The following is a 16,355-nucleotide window of genomic DNA, read 5'->3' as shown; positions in this document are numbered from 1 at the left end:
ATCATATATTGTTGTCTAATCATGTAAAATTCATTAAATAATGTTTAGAAGCTGTCACTAATTTTTACACATTATGACATTAAGCTCATCTCTGTGTGACTTACATTGCTTGATGCAAGTCTACAAGTCAACATAAGCATATGTGCTTTTAAATAAAATGTCCCTAAATTCTATCATTTTAATTTTTCCCACAGAAATGCTTCATGTCCCCACAAATATCTTTAGATGTGACATATCAACTAAGAACAGGACTGTATAAAGAATAAGTCCATTTCTGATAGAAATCTGATTTTCTGACACTGTCAGCAGCAAACCAGTCTGTACAACAGTTTGAATGTGGTTATTAAACTATGAAAGACGACCTTCAATACCACTCACCACTTTCTTATTTTGCCTCAGATTCTACTCGAGGTATAGCAATAGCACAAGTTTTTCTTTTTCTTTTTAAAAATTTTTTCTTTGAAATATATATTCTTCCTTTGGAAAATAAAACTTTTCTCTTAACCTCCAAAGAAACTAAATTTAAAAAGAATGATAAAATTCTGTCTCAATTCACAAATAGATTAGGTATGCACCAACTGTTCTCAAAAACAACACGCAGAGCTTGGAGGGCTTTCAACTGGAGAGGTCTACTTAGAGAAGAACTCCAGTCTCAAGCCCAAATACTCCATGTCACTTCACTTCTGTGCATTGTAGGGAAATAATCAGAAAAATCAAAATTAAATAACAAGAAAAGAAAGACTTTCTAAATATTGGTTTAGTACTCACATAAATTAAAAGTCTAAACTGAAAAACAGCCTTTCTTACCAATATTGAAGAAGTATAAAATTAATCTTTAATGTAAGGACCAAGTGAATTTTTAATAAATACTTCTTTCTCTTTTTAACTCTAAATGATTGTCCATCAATTATGTTTCAATTAAAAAAATAAAAAACAAATGATATACTGTCCAAAACAATGCCTGCGTTCCTCTGGCTCTCAAAACTTACTAATATTTCAATAATTTACATAAGTGTTTCCTTCTAGAAAGGAGACTAAAGAATTTCTTCCTTTCAGCTAGTTCAAGAAAATTGCCCATTGCTTTCATTCTTTCAACAATTTTTTATTCAGAGCTTACTATATGCCAGGCCCTGGGAAGAGAATGGTCAATGAAGCAAGATCCCAGCACTGAGTGAGGGAGACAGAAAATAAGTACCAGAAGAGTAGAACTTGATGTGATAGGGAATGGAGGGGGTAGGGGTGAGTGTTTGTGTCTACGTTACTTTGGATAGGCAACAAAGGCCCCTCTGAAGAAGTGAAGTTTGAGCTGAGGTAGACCCTGATGACAAGACTGAATAATGAGGTTGATTCATCCAGGACTGTGGCTGGCACAACTCCTGGAGATGGGATGAGATTCCCCAAAGACATGAGAGGAGGCCAGCATGGCTGAAGCTCAGAGAGTAAGGGAAAGAAGTAGAAGATGAGGGCAGGGGCAGGGGCAAGAGCCAGAATATGACAGCCTTGCAGGCCACATAAAGGTGTTTGGAATTTATCCTACAAACAAGAAGAAGCACCGGGAGAGCTTTAAGCAAGACCATGACATAATCTGATTCGCATTTGTAAATGATCACTCTGACAGCGTTAGAAGACTGTAGGCGAATGTGGACACAGGAAGACTGAACTTTCAGAACACACAGTCCTCAGCAGGAGAGTGTAACGAGAATTTCTAGAGGATTTTCTAAACTAGAATACAAATGAGCTGTTTTTCCTTCTCTTCCAAAACTGTGTCAATTTATGTCCTTTTATAGTACATAATAGATTGTTTTTTCCCTGATAATCTCCTTTCTGATCTTCAGTTGAGAGTATTGTTCTTTCAAAGTTTTCCTCCTTCCACTTTAAAGGTAGAAAAATAGAGGCACAATGAGGAAAGGCATCTTTGCTAATCCTTGGTGGTATTCAGTGGGTCTCAAAATAGTTAAGATCTCAAAACCAATGATCCTCTAATCATTCGACTCATAAACGTCTCCCTTTCTCCCCACTAATCAATCCCTTGTTTTGGTAAACTGCAGAGCAGTGCAAGCCCCATCTCAAATGGGTGACCAAGAGTAAACCTCAGATGATAATTATCACATGGAAATGTGGGCTCAGTGTGGTCAGACTTTTCAATTTTTCAGAGAATGCCAGAAATCCAGATTTTTACTTGAAATCTTTCTATTTTTAAAGATTGACCAATAACTCAAATGCTTTTTAACATACCAGTTAGGCCAAAGACAGCAGTCCCATGGAATGGGTCCTGTCCATAGACTGCCTGCTTATGATCTCTGAAAATATCCCTTGTGTCCCTTCTTGCTTGAACATTTTATGGTTTAGACCACTAAGGGCTGATGTTTGCATGCTCTTAAAAGGCACCGCCCCCCATTCTTGTGATTTGTTTTATGTTCCCTCCTTGGTCAAAAATTCAACCACCTTGGGCCGAGCCCGTGGCGCACTCGGGAGAGTGCGGCGCTGGGAGCGCGGCGACGCTCCCGCCGCGGGTTCGGATCCTATATGGGAATGGCCGGTGCACTCACTGGCTGAGTGCCGGTCACGAAAAAGACAAAAAAAAAAAAAAAAAAAAAATTCAACCACCTTGCCAGGGGCTGGGGATAGGGATAGAAATTGACTACAAAGGGGCAGGAATTTTGGAAGTTGGGGGAACTGATCTACGTCTTGATTGTAGTAATCGCATGACAATAGGTATTTATCAAAACTCATTGAATAGTAGAGCAAAAGGAATAAATTTTACTTTGTGTAAATTATACTTCAATAAAACATGCAATCATTAACTATAATACTTTCCAAAGAGAAAATAAGGTCTGCTTCACGATGAATACAGAGACACATGAGAGCTGGAACAAAATTTGATGGTTTGGTTTCTGACAAAGTAGCTTGATGCAATATTGACACAAGTGGGAAATGTGTTTTTTTGGAAATATTCCAGCACTTCCAGACAACCATATTTATTGACAGAATATGGAAAATAGAACTATAATGCTATATAAGAATATAAATACTGTTTCAGATTTCAGTAGCACTTACCATGTTTACAAAGCACTTTCAGATCCATCCTCTATTGTAATGCTTACTATAAACCTCTAAACTTTGTGAATTAGAGAGTTATTGGACAAACAGTTTGAATAGCTTGATTAAAGTTTCAAAACAAATAACTGTGCAAGACCTCAAAAATTTCTCTTGGAAAGGCTATCAAGAAATCTAGACTTTGCAATTGATATGGGCTATGCATTATGTTGAACCATCTTTGATTATAATTACCTGTTTGCAGGTCTATGAGCCACTCAAAGGAAAAAACATGCCCTCTTTATTTTCATTTCTAGTATGCAGTATAATGGTTGTTAATAGATAATCTCTGTGAAATATCATTGATTATCCCACGCCAATAAATTTTTTTGTAGAAGTGTTTTCACTGCTGGTCGATTCAACCAAGGTAATAACAAGAGAGTAGCAGTAAATTTAGGAGATTGGAGAATAGCTCTGGATGCAGTTCTGTCTGAAGTAAGAGGAATTCTCTAGGCCAGATGGCATTTCGGGGTCATTATAATTCCTCAGATTTTATAAGTGTTTAGAGAAAGAGCCAAAAGGTACAGGAAAAAAAGGAACTACAATCAGGAACTTACAAACTACCAAAATCCATAACAAAGAGACTGCTATACATTGGTGATTTTTATGTCCACAAATCACTTAGCTATATTAAAAATTCCTTAGCAAGGCTTAATTATTTCATTCTGTCAAATGAAACTATTTGTCAAGGTTGGGAAACAACCAAATTATTTAGCTTCCCTCTCCCTTTGAACTGCCTGGAATCAACATCAGTCAAACTACTCACATGGTTTAATTCCCCAGATATTCTTCTTTCTCCTATTTTCTTACCTCATAGTCATGTCCAACTATTGTTTTTCTCATTCAGTAAAAGCGCCTCTGACTAGATTAACAGTGCAGAGTGAAAAGGAAAGGTCAAGGTCCCTTCCCTTAGTCTTCAAGTTATGAAAGCAGCACTGGGAATGTTTATGAATGCTACACATTAATCCCCTGAAATGGTCATTTAGTTTCTTTTCCAAACACAGGATTTCATCACATCTAATAATAAAACAACAAGCCATTTTCTGTATATTATAAACCATCAGCTTGTAATTATATAGTGAAATACTTCTATATGAATTCTCTGTGATGATGTAAGCTGGTACTGTAGCATAAGTGAATTTTGTGAAGCCCACTACATGCCTACAAGGATCTATTTACATTGGGCTAATCATGTCGAAACAGCATCTATTTAAGGGTAAAGTCAAAGATGCTTTTATAAACCTCTACAGATAGATAAATAATCTACGAGGCTTTTTACTGTTATAAAATTAAGAGTGCCTTTCATTGCTTGCTAAAGTTTTTGGACATACTATCCATCTAATGGGCAAAATGTAATCTTAAATTGGTGATTAAAAGACTCTTCATGGAAACAAACTGTCAAATGGTTGGAGAGAAATCAACCCTGACAACAGTAATGCCTCCTTTCCTAAATGAAAGCCCAGTTCATGTTTCTACTCATCCATTTTTCAAAACTTAAAACAAGGCATTTTCCCACCACCCATAGAAGAGATGCCAACATTCGTATTTCAGTTGAACCTGATGAAGTAAGTAGAAGCCCAGCTTCGGGCTTGCTAAGAACTCCTGTGAGAAGGTTTGTACAATCTAAGGCAATGTAACATGGGAGAAAGGAACAAAATGCGGCCTAGCTGTAGTTGGCTGTAAACTGCATTCACACTGCACCATTTGGAAAGACTTACAAATAATCCCACAGGACATCTGAATGTCCCACTGTTGGGTCCATGTGCAAAGCCTGCCAAGTGAGTATCTGCACGGATAGCATGCATGAGAAGTTGGGAAGTAGGGTTGGAAAAGAAGATTTCTTCACCCTGGCAAATCTAAACCAACACACACAAAAAATAACATAACAGTCCATTTTATATTTATTTGCCTTGTTTTTAATTGTGAGTTCTCTACTTTTGGGCAAAGGTAAAATTAGAAAAAGCTTGTCTCATGCTTGGTAAAAACAAAACTGAAATCATAAGCACAAGTGGTTAAAAATAGGCTTTTGTGTCATATAACCTATGTCGGAATTCCAGCTCTGTCAACTGCTAGCCCTGTCACCTTGTTCAATCTACTTAAGCCCTGTAAAACTAACTTTCTTGAAATAAAAAAAAAGTGAGTTGTTAAGGTTGAAGGGATAATAGTCATAAGAATGCTGGTATAGAGTCCAGCTCATAGTAGAGCCTACATATTAAAAGGTGCTGGCATTATTTAAATGGCCCCTACCTTCAAGGTACCTATGGAGAAGGTGCTGGAAAGATGCACAGTACATAAAAGCAAAGGAGGAAAAGGTACACTAGTAGAAACAGTTGCAGCAAAAAAGCAATATTGATACATGGTCCTTATCTAATTATACTTAAAATTTTAGTTTGCCCACAAGTAAATCACTGATAGAATTATATTTATTAGAATAATACTAATATGAAAAACTTGCTTGTTGTCTGAGAACATGAAGAGTGACTTCAAAAAATGTAAACTTTTTAGAATATACACACCTCAAGAATTGTTGTTCTTCAAATTAATCTCCTTGGCAAATACACACTTATCAACAGAGAACAAAATGGTTCTGTTAGAACTGCCTTCAGGGACACTTTACAAAGAAAGACACACACACACACACACACACAAGCATGTATGCTATGTTTGTATGTGACCACAGGCATGAAAGAACATACCCTCCTGGGTTGCTGCAGATGGATAGTTGGGGACAAGGAATGGGTATGAATCATGAGGGGTTATGGAGAATATGAAACATTTATGTTAGAAAATTACATCAAAAAAAGGAACAAAACATATACTACTTAAATAAAAGGCCGAATTGTCTTCCAAAAACTAATGAAAGCTTCCCACTTGCTCAGATCCAGCATTTGAGTGTAATTATACTCGTGCTTTGCTTGTCAGAACATAACATCTACCTATTTTAGGAAGGGCAACACAGGACATCTGCTTGGCCTTCCATTTACTGGTCTTGTCTTAGAAATATTTTTATTATGATAAAATAGTACTCATGCCAAAATGCCCAAGTGTCATAGTAATAAATATGTAATAAATACTTACATCTAGACTCAACCTTGACATATATAAGATATCATCTCATTATTTATGTGTTCTTTTTGTTAAATTGTTGGCTGATATCCAGTCTTAGGAATGCACAAGATATTTATCACAGAGAAGGAAGGAAGGAAGGAAGGAAGGAAGAGAAAGAGGAAAGATGAAAAGAAATATAATAAGGACAAGATAACCAGGAAAGGTAACTAAATAAGTCTCAAGTCTTATTTCCTCAAAGATATCAATTTCTTTCCTCATGTTCCCTACCCTAATACTTAACACATTGTATTACTGTTTACTTGAATAGTTCTTGCCCCCTTTGCCCATCTTATTAGCTCCATGAAGACACTAAATGTTGTTTTCTTAGTGCCTGTAAGTGTCTTCACAAATAAGAAGTCAATAATGATTTGTTGAAAGGGATACATGCACAGATTAATATTTCAGTCCAATACATACTAAACAATTTTCTTAAAATTTCTGCTCGTATAGATTTGTTGAAATGAATACAAAAAACATAGATATTAGAAGGGGGATTAAAATTTAATTAAAATACGAACTGTTAGGTATGAAGCAATGCTGTCCTATCAACACTATAACAGAGAAATAATTCAAAGAATAATGTTGTCATGGGGATGGGGGTGGGGCAAGATCTATGTCAAATTATCTCACAGCAAAAATGCTTGAAGGTACGTTTGAAAATTTCTGTATATCATTCAGAGTGGTGTGACTAGACATTTGCCCTTGTATTTTTCAGGCAGTGGTTAGAAGACTCCTCTAAAGTCATCAATATGTCCAAGTAACCGTGATGTGTTTTGTTTTCATCAATCACAGTTTTACTTTGCCAGAAGAAAAAGACAAAAAAAAAAAAAAAAAAAAAAAAAAAACCTGTGGTACTCTTTCAACTTGAAATGGGCTTAAAAGAAAATTATCAATATACTATTATTTTTTGTTTGCTCTTTTGGACTTTGGGGAAAATTCAATTTTAGAAATGCTTTTTTTTCCCTCCTCCAACAAGAAAAACAAAATATACTGGCAAAAGCAACAGACTTCTTTTGATGCTAGTATAAAGAAACTCTTGAGTTTTTGAAAAGGCTTACAAAAATGTAAGTCATCATCACACCAACTATGTGCCACATAGTTGCAACAGAAATTGTTTAATACATTTCTGAACTTTTTAAGCATCTCAAAAAAACAAAAGAACAAATGTTATAAGCCATGATTTTCTTATGATTAAACTTCTCAAAACACTTCAGTTAAAATAGAATATTTTCATGAGCAGAGATTAATCATTCTGACAGGGTTTCCTCTCTAGCCCAGCACTCTCCTTTCTAACTTTCCTTGTTATTTACTGGCAGATATAACAATAAAAATACTACATAAACCCATTCCAGGGCTATTTCTTCTAAGCCCTTCAGTGCTTACACCATAATTGTAAAAGGCAAATAACCTTAGGACACACAAATATCCCATGTAAATGTCATTTAAGTACAAGGCAATAATAGGTAGGTAAATTATTTGATATGATTAATAATGTTTACATTGTATAGTTATACCGAACATGAATGGCTGCTTTTATAAATACATTAAAATAGCAAAATATAAGTTCTTCAAAATTTAATAAGTCAATCATTGTACCAACTTTGCTACTAAAAGTATATGTTTGTTTCTAATTCTTTCAAACATATCATTACAAATTTCATAGCAGGAAGACCAATTATATTTAATCTGCTGTAGGTTTAGAGACAAACCTACTAATTTTTTGTTTGTTCCTCCTCCATTTTTTGCTTCCCTAAATTCCTTGGAAAAGAACCATAGAAAAAGTTGATGGAATAAAAGGAAAAGCCTTTTTAAAATATGTCATTTACATACCTATATGTTCTTATGGGCCTATATGTCCTACTATAATAAGCATCTCAAGAGTAAGGACTATGTTTTCATGATATCGCCTACTTGGCTCCAGTTTGAATGGATTTAATAAAGGCTTGTACATGGTAAAGGGGAAAAAATAACATAAATTTTCTGTGGTTATTACTTACTAATGGGTATTCTAAGTGGTTAGATAGAATACACATAAATACATTATGCATAAATGTGTCAGCTGTTGGCATCTAAGTTGGGCCCTTATCCAGTGTGAAATAAACATTCCCATCACCTCACGGAGAAGGGTGAACAGTAGCTATTCATTTATCAATGGTTCAAATGTGAATACTTCAGAATAGGACAGAGGTTCAATATTTTCTTAAATAAGATTCTTCTCTGTTCTCTCAGACAATCGAGGGCAGATAAAATATTTTCAAAATCTGGAGATTACCCAGTGTGTATGCCAACTTGATTAAACATATGGAATACATACTTGGAGAAAAGCCAACTGGTGACCTGCTTGAGTAATCTAAACACCCAAACTGATAGGGGTTAACATACAAAGATCAGCTTTGTACTTTGAAGTTTTCTGGTCTTCATTTTACCTAATTAAGACAAGTTTTAATAATCAAACCACTGTACAAACATGTACCTAAAAGTATAGGTTTGTTTCTAATTTTGGGAAGAATTCTTAACAGATTCCAAGGAATCAGCTCCACATGTGAAAAGTACTCTGATAAGATTTGCTTTTCTCGTTGCTAAAATGCAAATACTTGCTTTTCATCTTAGTTTTATCCATGTGACTGGGGTTAGCATCTGCCTGTCAAAATCTCTAGTGTGGTAATAAAAGAGAAAGATTCTGATATTAGCATACCATCTGAATCTGAACCAGTGGCAACTCTAGGCCATAAAAAACTGTACTCCAAAATATCTTAAAGGTATTCATAGAAATCATTTGTAGACCACAATTTCAGAGGGATCAATTTACCTAATTTACCCACAGCAAAATATACATATCCACATATTTCTAAGAAATAGAACCAACAGTGGCAGTAAACTATATGTATAATCCAATACTAATTTTATAAACCAACCTAATTACATATCAAAATAGTATGAGGCCAAATGTTGGATTCCTAATCTTCCCTCCCACATAAATTTCTCACACTGGACGCTGGACAATTTTTCATGAACACCTAGTAATTTTAAGTTGTGCTGAGAGACCACAAAGCAAATAAACAAATCTAACTCTACCATAATACAGCAAACATGCAGAGGCACATCAAGTCAATGAGCATCATGCCATTAGGCAAAGAAGGAAGTTGGTGCTCTCCCAACACGATTGATTTGATACAAAATAGTTTTATATGAAATGATTTGATAAATTTAGAGAAATTCTGTAGCAGTAAAATAGGCATTAATCTGATGATATAGAAAGAATCTGCAACGTCTAGTGAAAGAAGGTTGGAGAGACAATTGCCACTGCCAGCCACCCCCACCCCTCAACATCCTAATCCTACACATAATGAATCATTCTTGAGAGCAGCAAAGGGCTAGCCTGGAAGAATTTCTGTTCAGTAATGTGTTCTTCAGCACATGCACTATTCATGGCTCTGCCCTTGGTGAGATGGAAACCAAAAAGTAGGGGAAAACTCCAGCAACAGTTGCAATAAGGCTCCTTCTCTTACTGCCAACAGAAAGATGATTAGACCTTTGCCCAGGAGGGTTTATTTTGTTTTGTTTTACAACACAATACAATAAGGTATTTAGCACGAAGCCAAGATCTAACTACCCATTTATCAGTAAACAGAGTATCATTTCTCAACGTAATACATTTTACACCTCCTTAATATACTTCTAGGTGATATAGTACAAAGGTGAGGGAAAAGAATCTGAATACTCGGGATCTTAATATTTTCCAGAAATTTTCCAGGAATGAGAAAATTCGGCTCTTGTACGCTTACCACAGCTAGAGTACTGGCAAAACTGTACAGACCAGGTTCCTTAGTATCATTTTGCTTATGAATTCATAGAAAATGCTTTACTGGCTTGTCTGATACCGTTATACTGCAATCCCTGTTTCTTTGTGGTTGCCTCAGCAGGAGAGCTCCTAACAAAGTGGTATGATACAGACATCCACTGTCCATTTCTGCCACAATAGGGCTGCCAGAAAGAAATTATCACAAATTTCTGAGAAACTGCTTCAAACACTTTTTGGAATGAAGTGGGGTATACTAAAAAATAAATGTAGCATAGATGTGCACAAGTTGCTTAGAAATACCTTATTGGCTACCTTGTCCTACCTGTCATCACCTGTATAAACTTTTTGACATGTCAAACCCCCACATTCAATTCTGCCTCAAGCCTTTATTGCAATACTAAAAACTGGGGCTCCATGCACATTTGTCTGTACATGCTTATGTATTAAAATAGGTACTCAGTCAAATGACCTTGCTAATCTATAAACTCAATTTTGCTACAAACGTCCATGCATGTATTGATGGTGAATACACTGATAATGTGATGGTGTCCTTGAGCCCAGGTAGCATGGCTTGGATGGTAATTTTTTTGCTGTGACTGATACCAATATTCTCCCCTTATATGCCCATATCAGTGAAGAGATCCCCAATTTCCAAACTGGGGGTTATGATAATCTGACGTGGCTTGGAGGCTTACTTTGTTCATGTGGATCTGCTGCTGGTACTGCTTCTGCTTCTCCAAGAACTGCTGGTGTTGCTGCTGGATGACCAGCTGAGCCAATGTGCTCTGAGGCAGAGGTGCAGACTGGGTTCGATTCAGGGGTCTGTGACGGGGCAATTTGTGGGTACCTCTAATGCCAGGTGAAATTCTCTCTTTTGTCGCCAAGGGAGACTGAGGATGTAAGGGCACTCCACCTGAAAAAAATATATATATGTGTGTGTGTGTGCATGTGCCCCAACATACTTCAAGAAATTCATGGAAGAACAGAATTGAAAAGTACTATGGATATTTCCATAAACTTTTTAAAGTACCAAGTATATATACACATACACACACACATGCGCGCGCACGTATAATTTTAAGAAAAGGCAAGAAACCAAAGAAAATAAATATATGGGATAAATAATATGAAAAGTAGTGATAACCATGCAAACATCAACAGAAAGCCAGGTTGGGTTCAGGAAGATAGAAATGCCAAAGCATTGGACAGGTATGCATCTGACCATATGACCCACCAGGAGTTCAATCTGGTACACATAAAGGTAAAATCAGGTAAGTTTCTCCCACACCACCTCCCCCCACTCTCCCCATCACGAATCTGGAGGAATAAATAAGGATAGTAGCCTTTGTCACAGTACCGGGTGTCAGGGAGACCCTGGTACAGCACTATAAATCTTTATTAAGGTTTTGAAGACCTTTATTAATGTCTTAAAGAGACATTACAGTGGATTACTGCTACAATAAAAGTCCTAAAATGACCCGCAAATGGTGCCATTATTAATTACCAGCCACAAGAAGTTTTTGCTGTCGCATTTGTTCTTTCAGTAATAAATGTTGCAGGAGAGCTTGGTGGCTGCTGTTGGGCTTTCCCTCTAAAGTGACATGGGGATGGCTTGAAGACGCTGGGAAGCTGCCCCCATACTGCCCAGGCAGAGGAACACCTTGCCTGAGTGTCTGGGTCTCACATTTCTGCTTTTCTTTCAGTGTATTTGAAGCCTGTGTCAAGAAATAAAACAGATGTTAATCCTCTTTCACCCATGTGGTCACAAGGTCTCTCTATCATTAGATGAGTTTCTTATGCCATAATTTCCCAAAACAAAAACCCATCTCACTTAGTGGCTGAGTCAGGAAAATGTATAATGGAATGTCTTTTAAATTAACAAAGGAGAAATAAATATAGGGTTGAAGTACTGGAGAGAATTTATATTGGGTATCATTGCATTACACCTAAAAAGGTTTTTTAAAAAAATGTTTAAAATGATGTTAGATACAAAATTGCAGTTAGACAAGAAGAATAAGTTCAAGAGATCTATTGTACAATATGGTAACTAGAGTTAGCAGCAATATATCGTATACTTGAAAATTGCTCAGAGAGTAGATTTTAAGGGTTCTCACCCCCAAAAAATGACAAGTACATGAGGTAATGCATATGTTAAATAACTTGATTTAGCCATTCCACAATGTATACATATATCAAAGTATCATGTTGTATTCCATAAATATATATAATTTTTATGTGTCAGTTAAACAAACACACACACACACACACACACACACACACACACAACCGTGGGGGGCGGGGAGAAGATATAACAACCACAATTACTTGAAGTTGATACGACAAGCAAACAGAAAGGACATTGTTGGGGGGGAGGGGGGAGGGAGAAGGGAGGGAGGTTTTGGTGATGGGGAGCAATAATCAGCCACAATGTATATTGACAAAATAAAATTAAAATAAATAAATAAATAAATAAATAAAATAAAAATAAATAAATTAATTAAAACAAACAAACAAACAAACAAACAAACAAACAAATGATGCTAATTTCAGGCTTAATGAGTGGGAAGTTTATTTCTAAAATATTTTAAAATACACTGCTTAAGTAAAAGGTATATTGGAAACGGAAAATTCATTAAAATAAACTAAAAACTATATCATAGGGATTAAGAAGCTAGAGATAAAATGATTTGCAATTTTGGAGTTTCAACCAAAAGAAACAATTCACCCTTTCTCAACATGACCTCTAATAAGTTCACGGAGCTGTAAGTTTCCAATATTTAATTTTTTAAATGAAATTCTCAAAGTAACTCAATAAAAGGAGGTATAAAATATGCAAGAATTTGATTTAAACATGTATTTTTATATTAATTCATAACAGATCCCCAAGTCTCTAAATATTGAAAATGACACTTCAGATACTTTTGTATAATAAAGTAGACTATAAGTGAAATCAGATATTAAGTAAAATTGTTATTAAGAACTTGAAATGTATGATAATGCAGTAATAAGGCAATAATAATTATATCATCAATAGCAATAAAGAATTATACTTTTCAAAGAATTTAATGAATGGTGGTCATTTTGGTATTATAAAAGCAGCCTCAAAATTATGTGGCATGTTTCTTTTCAAAACTCATGTTTCATCTTTCAAAATTGCTGTGCGTCAGGGAAGCAAAGCAATTTTCAGTGATGGAGAAATTGAAGGACAAAGAGGTAAATGGTTTGCCTGAGTCACAGAGCAAGTCAATGTAATGTTTAATCTAGAAGTGATTCCTTGTCCTGGTCTCTTTCTCTTAAACTTTCCCACTATTCAGAGGGGAAATGGAATATTAGAGATCTCTTTCCAAAGCCATGCTCAGCTTGAAAAATTAATCGTGATGGCCTCATCCACACCAAAATGGAAGCAAAGAAAAATGAAACTTTAATCCAAACCACATTGGTTTATTCATCCAATGGTACCAAATTGTATTACCATTGAAACATTAAATGGTCTGGCTTTAGCTCTTGGTCCTTTGGGAAAAAATTTTCCCTGACCACATTAAAAGGGGTGCATGTGTGAGTTAGTAAGGAATAACTTAGAACATGCAAAAAGTAATGGAAATAAAATGCCTGTCCTTGTGTCCCAGAAGTTGTGGGGTTAGTATTTACTTATCAGCAGAGACAGAAAAAAATAGGAATAGGAGAAAAATAATTTTTAATAAGTGAAGACTGAATTTATTACCCATTAATATTTATTTTTGGTTTTATTCTTAATTCCTTTTTTCTTTTTGCTAGAGTCAATTATTTACAAATGCTTCATGTGGAATTTGAAGGGTGCAACCGAATTCAGGATTTTCAAGTCTTTCTTTGTCAATCTCCAGATATAAAACAATATCCAAATTGTGCTTTCTCCTCGCTGATGTAAGATCACAGTATCACATAAGATAACATTACACTCTTAAAAAATACCAGATAATAAAATATCACGTAGACTGATTTTACAATATGCATTAAACATACATGTGAATCTGACACGCTGGACTCAGTGGAAGTCTTGATGCTAAAGACTGGCAAAATTGGGGACAAAGGTTGGAACAAATTTCTCTTTAAACCTAACGTATCACACGACCTCTGTATATGTACAACTTAATTTACTAACATTTCAGAGAGGAATTATTCTGCATAAGGCTCACAAATCTTTTATAACTAAAATTTATAAAATTTTAGGGAATGTGCATAAAATAATTGTTGCTATCTTTTCCTAGTAGGACAATTACCTCTAAACGATCCTATTTCAGTTGTCAGGACTTTTAAACTAATTGATTACCTTTGAGTCTCCTGGGAATAGTTTAACATTGTTCTTGGAGAGTTTTTCCAGATATGTACTCTTCAATACCACAGAGTCAGTAACTTAAATTCTCCAAATAAAGTCATTCACAAAATAAATTCTATAAACATATGCTGCTGTGCTTTAGAAGTGATATCTCTCAGCACTGGCCTGGGTTGTGATCTAGGTCTCTTAATCTTACTTAGGTTTTTAAACTCTCCAAGTCTCAGCTTCTTCTACTGTAAAAGTGTGGACTGTAATCTCTGTTTCATGGGATGGTTGTGTGGAGCTACTAAAATAAAATACCTAGACAGTGCATTTTTTAAAGCTATAAACCATCATGTAAATGTTAGTTATTATTTTTATATATGACTACGTGAACCAGTATAATTCCACGATTTAAAATCAAACTATGAAAATATCACTAGGGCTGGTTTAGGATGATGCTGTGCAATGACTTACATTGAGCTGGGATGTCACTGCTGGAAGTCCTAAGGTAATGTTGGGCAAAGAAGGAGAGGTATAAAGACTTAGCAGGTTCATGGAATCTTCATGAATTAGAATGCGTTGCTGTGAAACCATTTGCTGTTTTAAAAAAAAAAGTCTCAAAGTATCATAATATCACAAATTTTACAGGAAAATATTCACATTTCAGAAAATAGGTTTTATATTATCATAATTAAGAAAAATATTTAGGTACTTATTTTATGACTTCTGTATCCAAGACTTATAATGCAAAAATTCAATAAAATTCTTTTTCATCATAGTTATAAAATCTGAAGAAAGGGTTTCTATGTTAATTTTGCAAAATTAATTTATAAAATTCTGGTTTTATGGAATATGATCAGAATGTTTGTCATCTACTGGTAAAGTACAACAATCAAATTTAGCAATCTTGATGAATATATATACTTTTTTGTATTACTGAGTGAAAAAAATACATATATAATGCTGCCATAGTCGTTATCTTCATGTGAATTCAATGCCATTTTACTGGTGGGAAACTCATACAAGAAAACCTTAGATTGAATATCACTACATAAGGCTTATGTAGTAATCATATCTTTTTTAATATAAAAATTTATTTATAGACAACTCTGTGCTGTTTTTTTAGATCATTCATATTCAGAAACCAAAGAAAATGTGCAAACGTTATGAGTTCCCCGCACCACAATAGCCTTCATTTACACTGTGGTACCCTGAACATTTTGGCATCACAGTGCTTTTTACAACAAATACCTTTTTAAAATCTAATACTAAGAGTCATGTTTTCCCACATGTGGCCTAATTTGGTTGCTTGAATTACATTTTCTGTTTAACTCTTGCTTCCCTCCCAGAACATTTATACAATAAGAGTTACAAAGGTCTTATTAGACTAAGGAACTCTGGCCTGATATGGTCCCCAAGGGAACAACATCCCTGAAAAAGAATACTCCATGTAACAGTATGACACAGTGACTGCTTTCTTCCCAAACAAAAAGCATATGGGACTCCAATAATAGACCACCTCCAAGAGGGATATTGCACACACGGGCTTTGACTAAAGTAAATATAATAACTTGTCAAGCATGTTTGGGGGAGCTGTAGATTTTCCCCCGGACAAACCTGGGATATCAATTAACTGGGGAAAATATCATGTGCTAATACAATGCAACCTCTGAATGTCACTGAAGAGTGATGCGCCACCAAAACACAGGATGTTATTCCAAAACATCATTTCAATCATACGTTTGTTTGGAGATGAGTCCTAGCCCTAACATAATAAGAGCAAAAGGTTAAATGTGGAGTTTTCTCATTGCAACTTGGAATTCCAAGCTAACTCAGATTTTGTTTCTTCTTGAGAAAACAAGTCAGATATTTCTGCATGAAAATCAAGAGTTATATTGAAACCATGAACATTGCATTGACTTTATATGCAACCTTCTACAAAATTAAAGTTGTCTAAAATGCCATAGCATAAAGATGGTTCGAAAAGATTTTTAAATTACAATGTGTGAGATTGCCAATTTTTTTAGGCGCTATCAGCAATAGTTGCATATTTGC

At 35.2% G+C, this 16,355-nt stretch overlaps 1 protein-coding gene across 25 annotated transcripts in view; it reads right to left on the bottom strand.

Annotated features, from left to right (window-relative positions):
* Window positions 1-16,355, bottom strand: part of HDAC9 (histone deacetylase 9) — an 899,944-nt gene that overhangs the window by 340,917 nt on the left and 542,672 nt on the right. For all 25 annotated transcript variants that reach the window (XM_063101430.1, XM_063101421.1, XM_063101428.1 and 22 more), the window contains 3 exons: window positions 14,775-14,897; window positions 11,511-11,721; window positions 10,702-10,919 (listed from right to left, as the gene is read on the bottom strand). In XM_063101430.1, coding sequence (XP_062957500.1) covers window positions 10,702-10,919; window positions 11,511-11,721; window positions 14,775-14,897 — 552 coding nt within the window. The remainder of the gene's footprint in view (window positions 1-10,701; window positions 10,920-11,510; window positions 11,722-14,774; window positions 14,898-16,355) is intronic.

The sequence above is a fragment of the Cynocephalus volans genome, chromosome 6, assembly GCF_027409185.1.
Source record: "Cynocephalus volans isolate mCynVol1 chromosome 6, mCynVol1.pri, whole genome shotgun sequence".
NCBI lineage: Eukaryota > Metazoa > Chordata > Mammalia > Dermoptera > Cynocephalidae > Cynocephalus > Cynocephalus volans.
The sequence above is the reverse complement of the archived record's forward strand: the minus strand, read 5'-3'. Positions and strand labels throughout refer to the sequence as shown.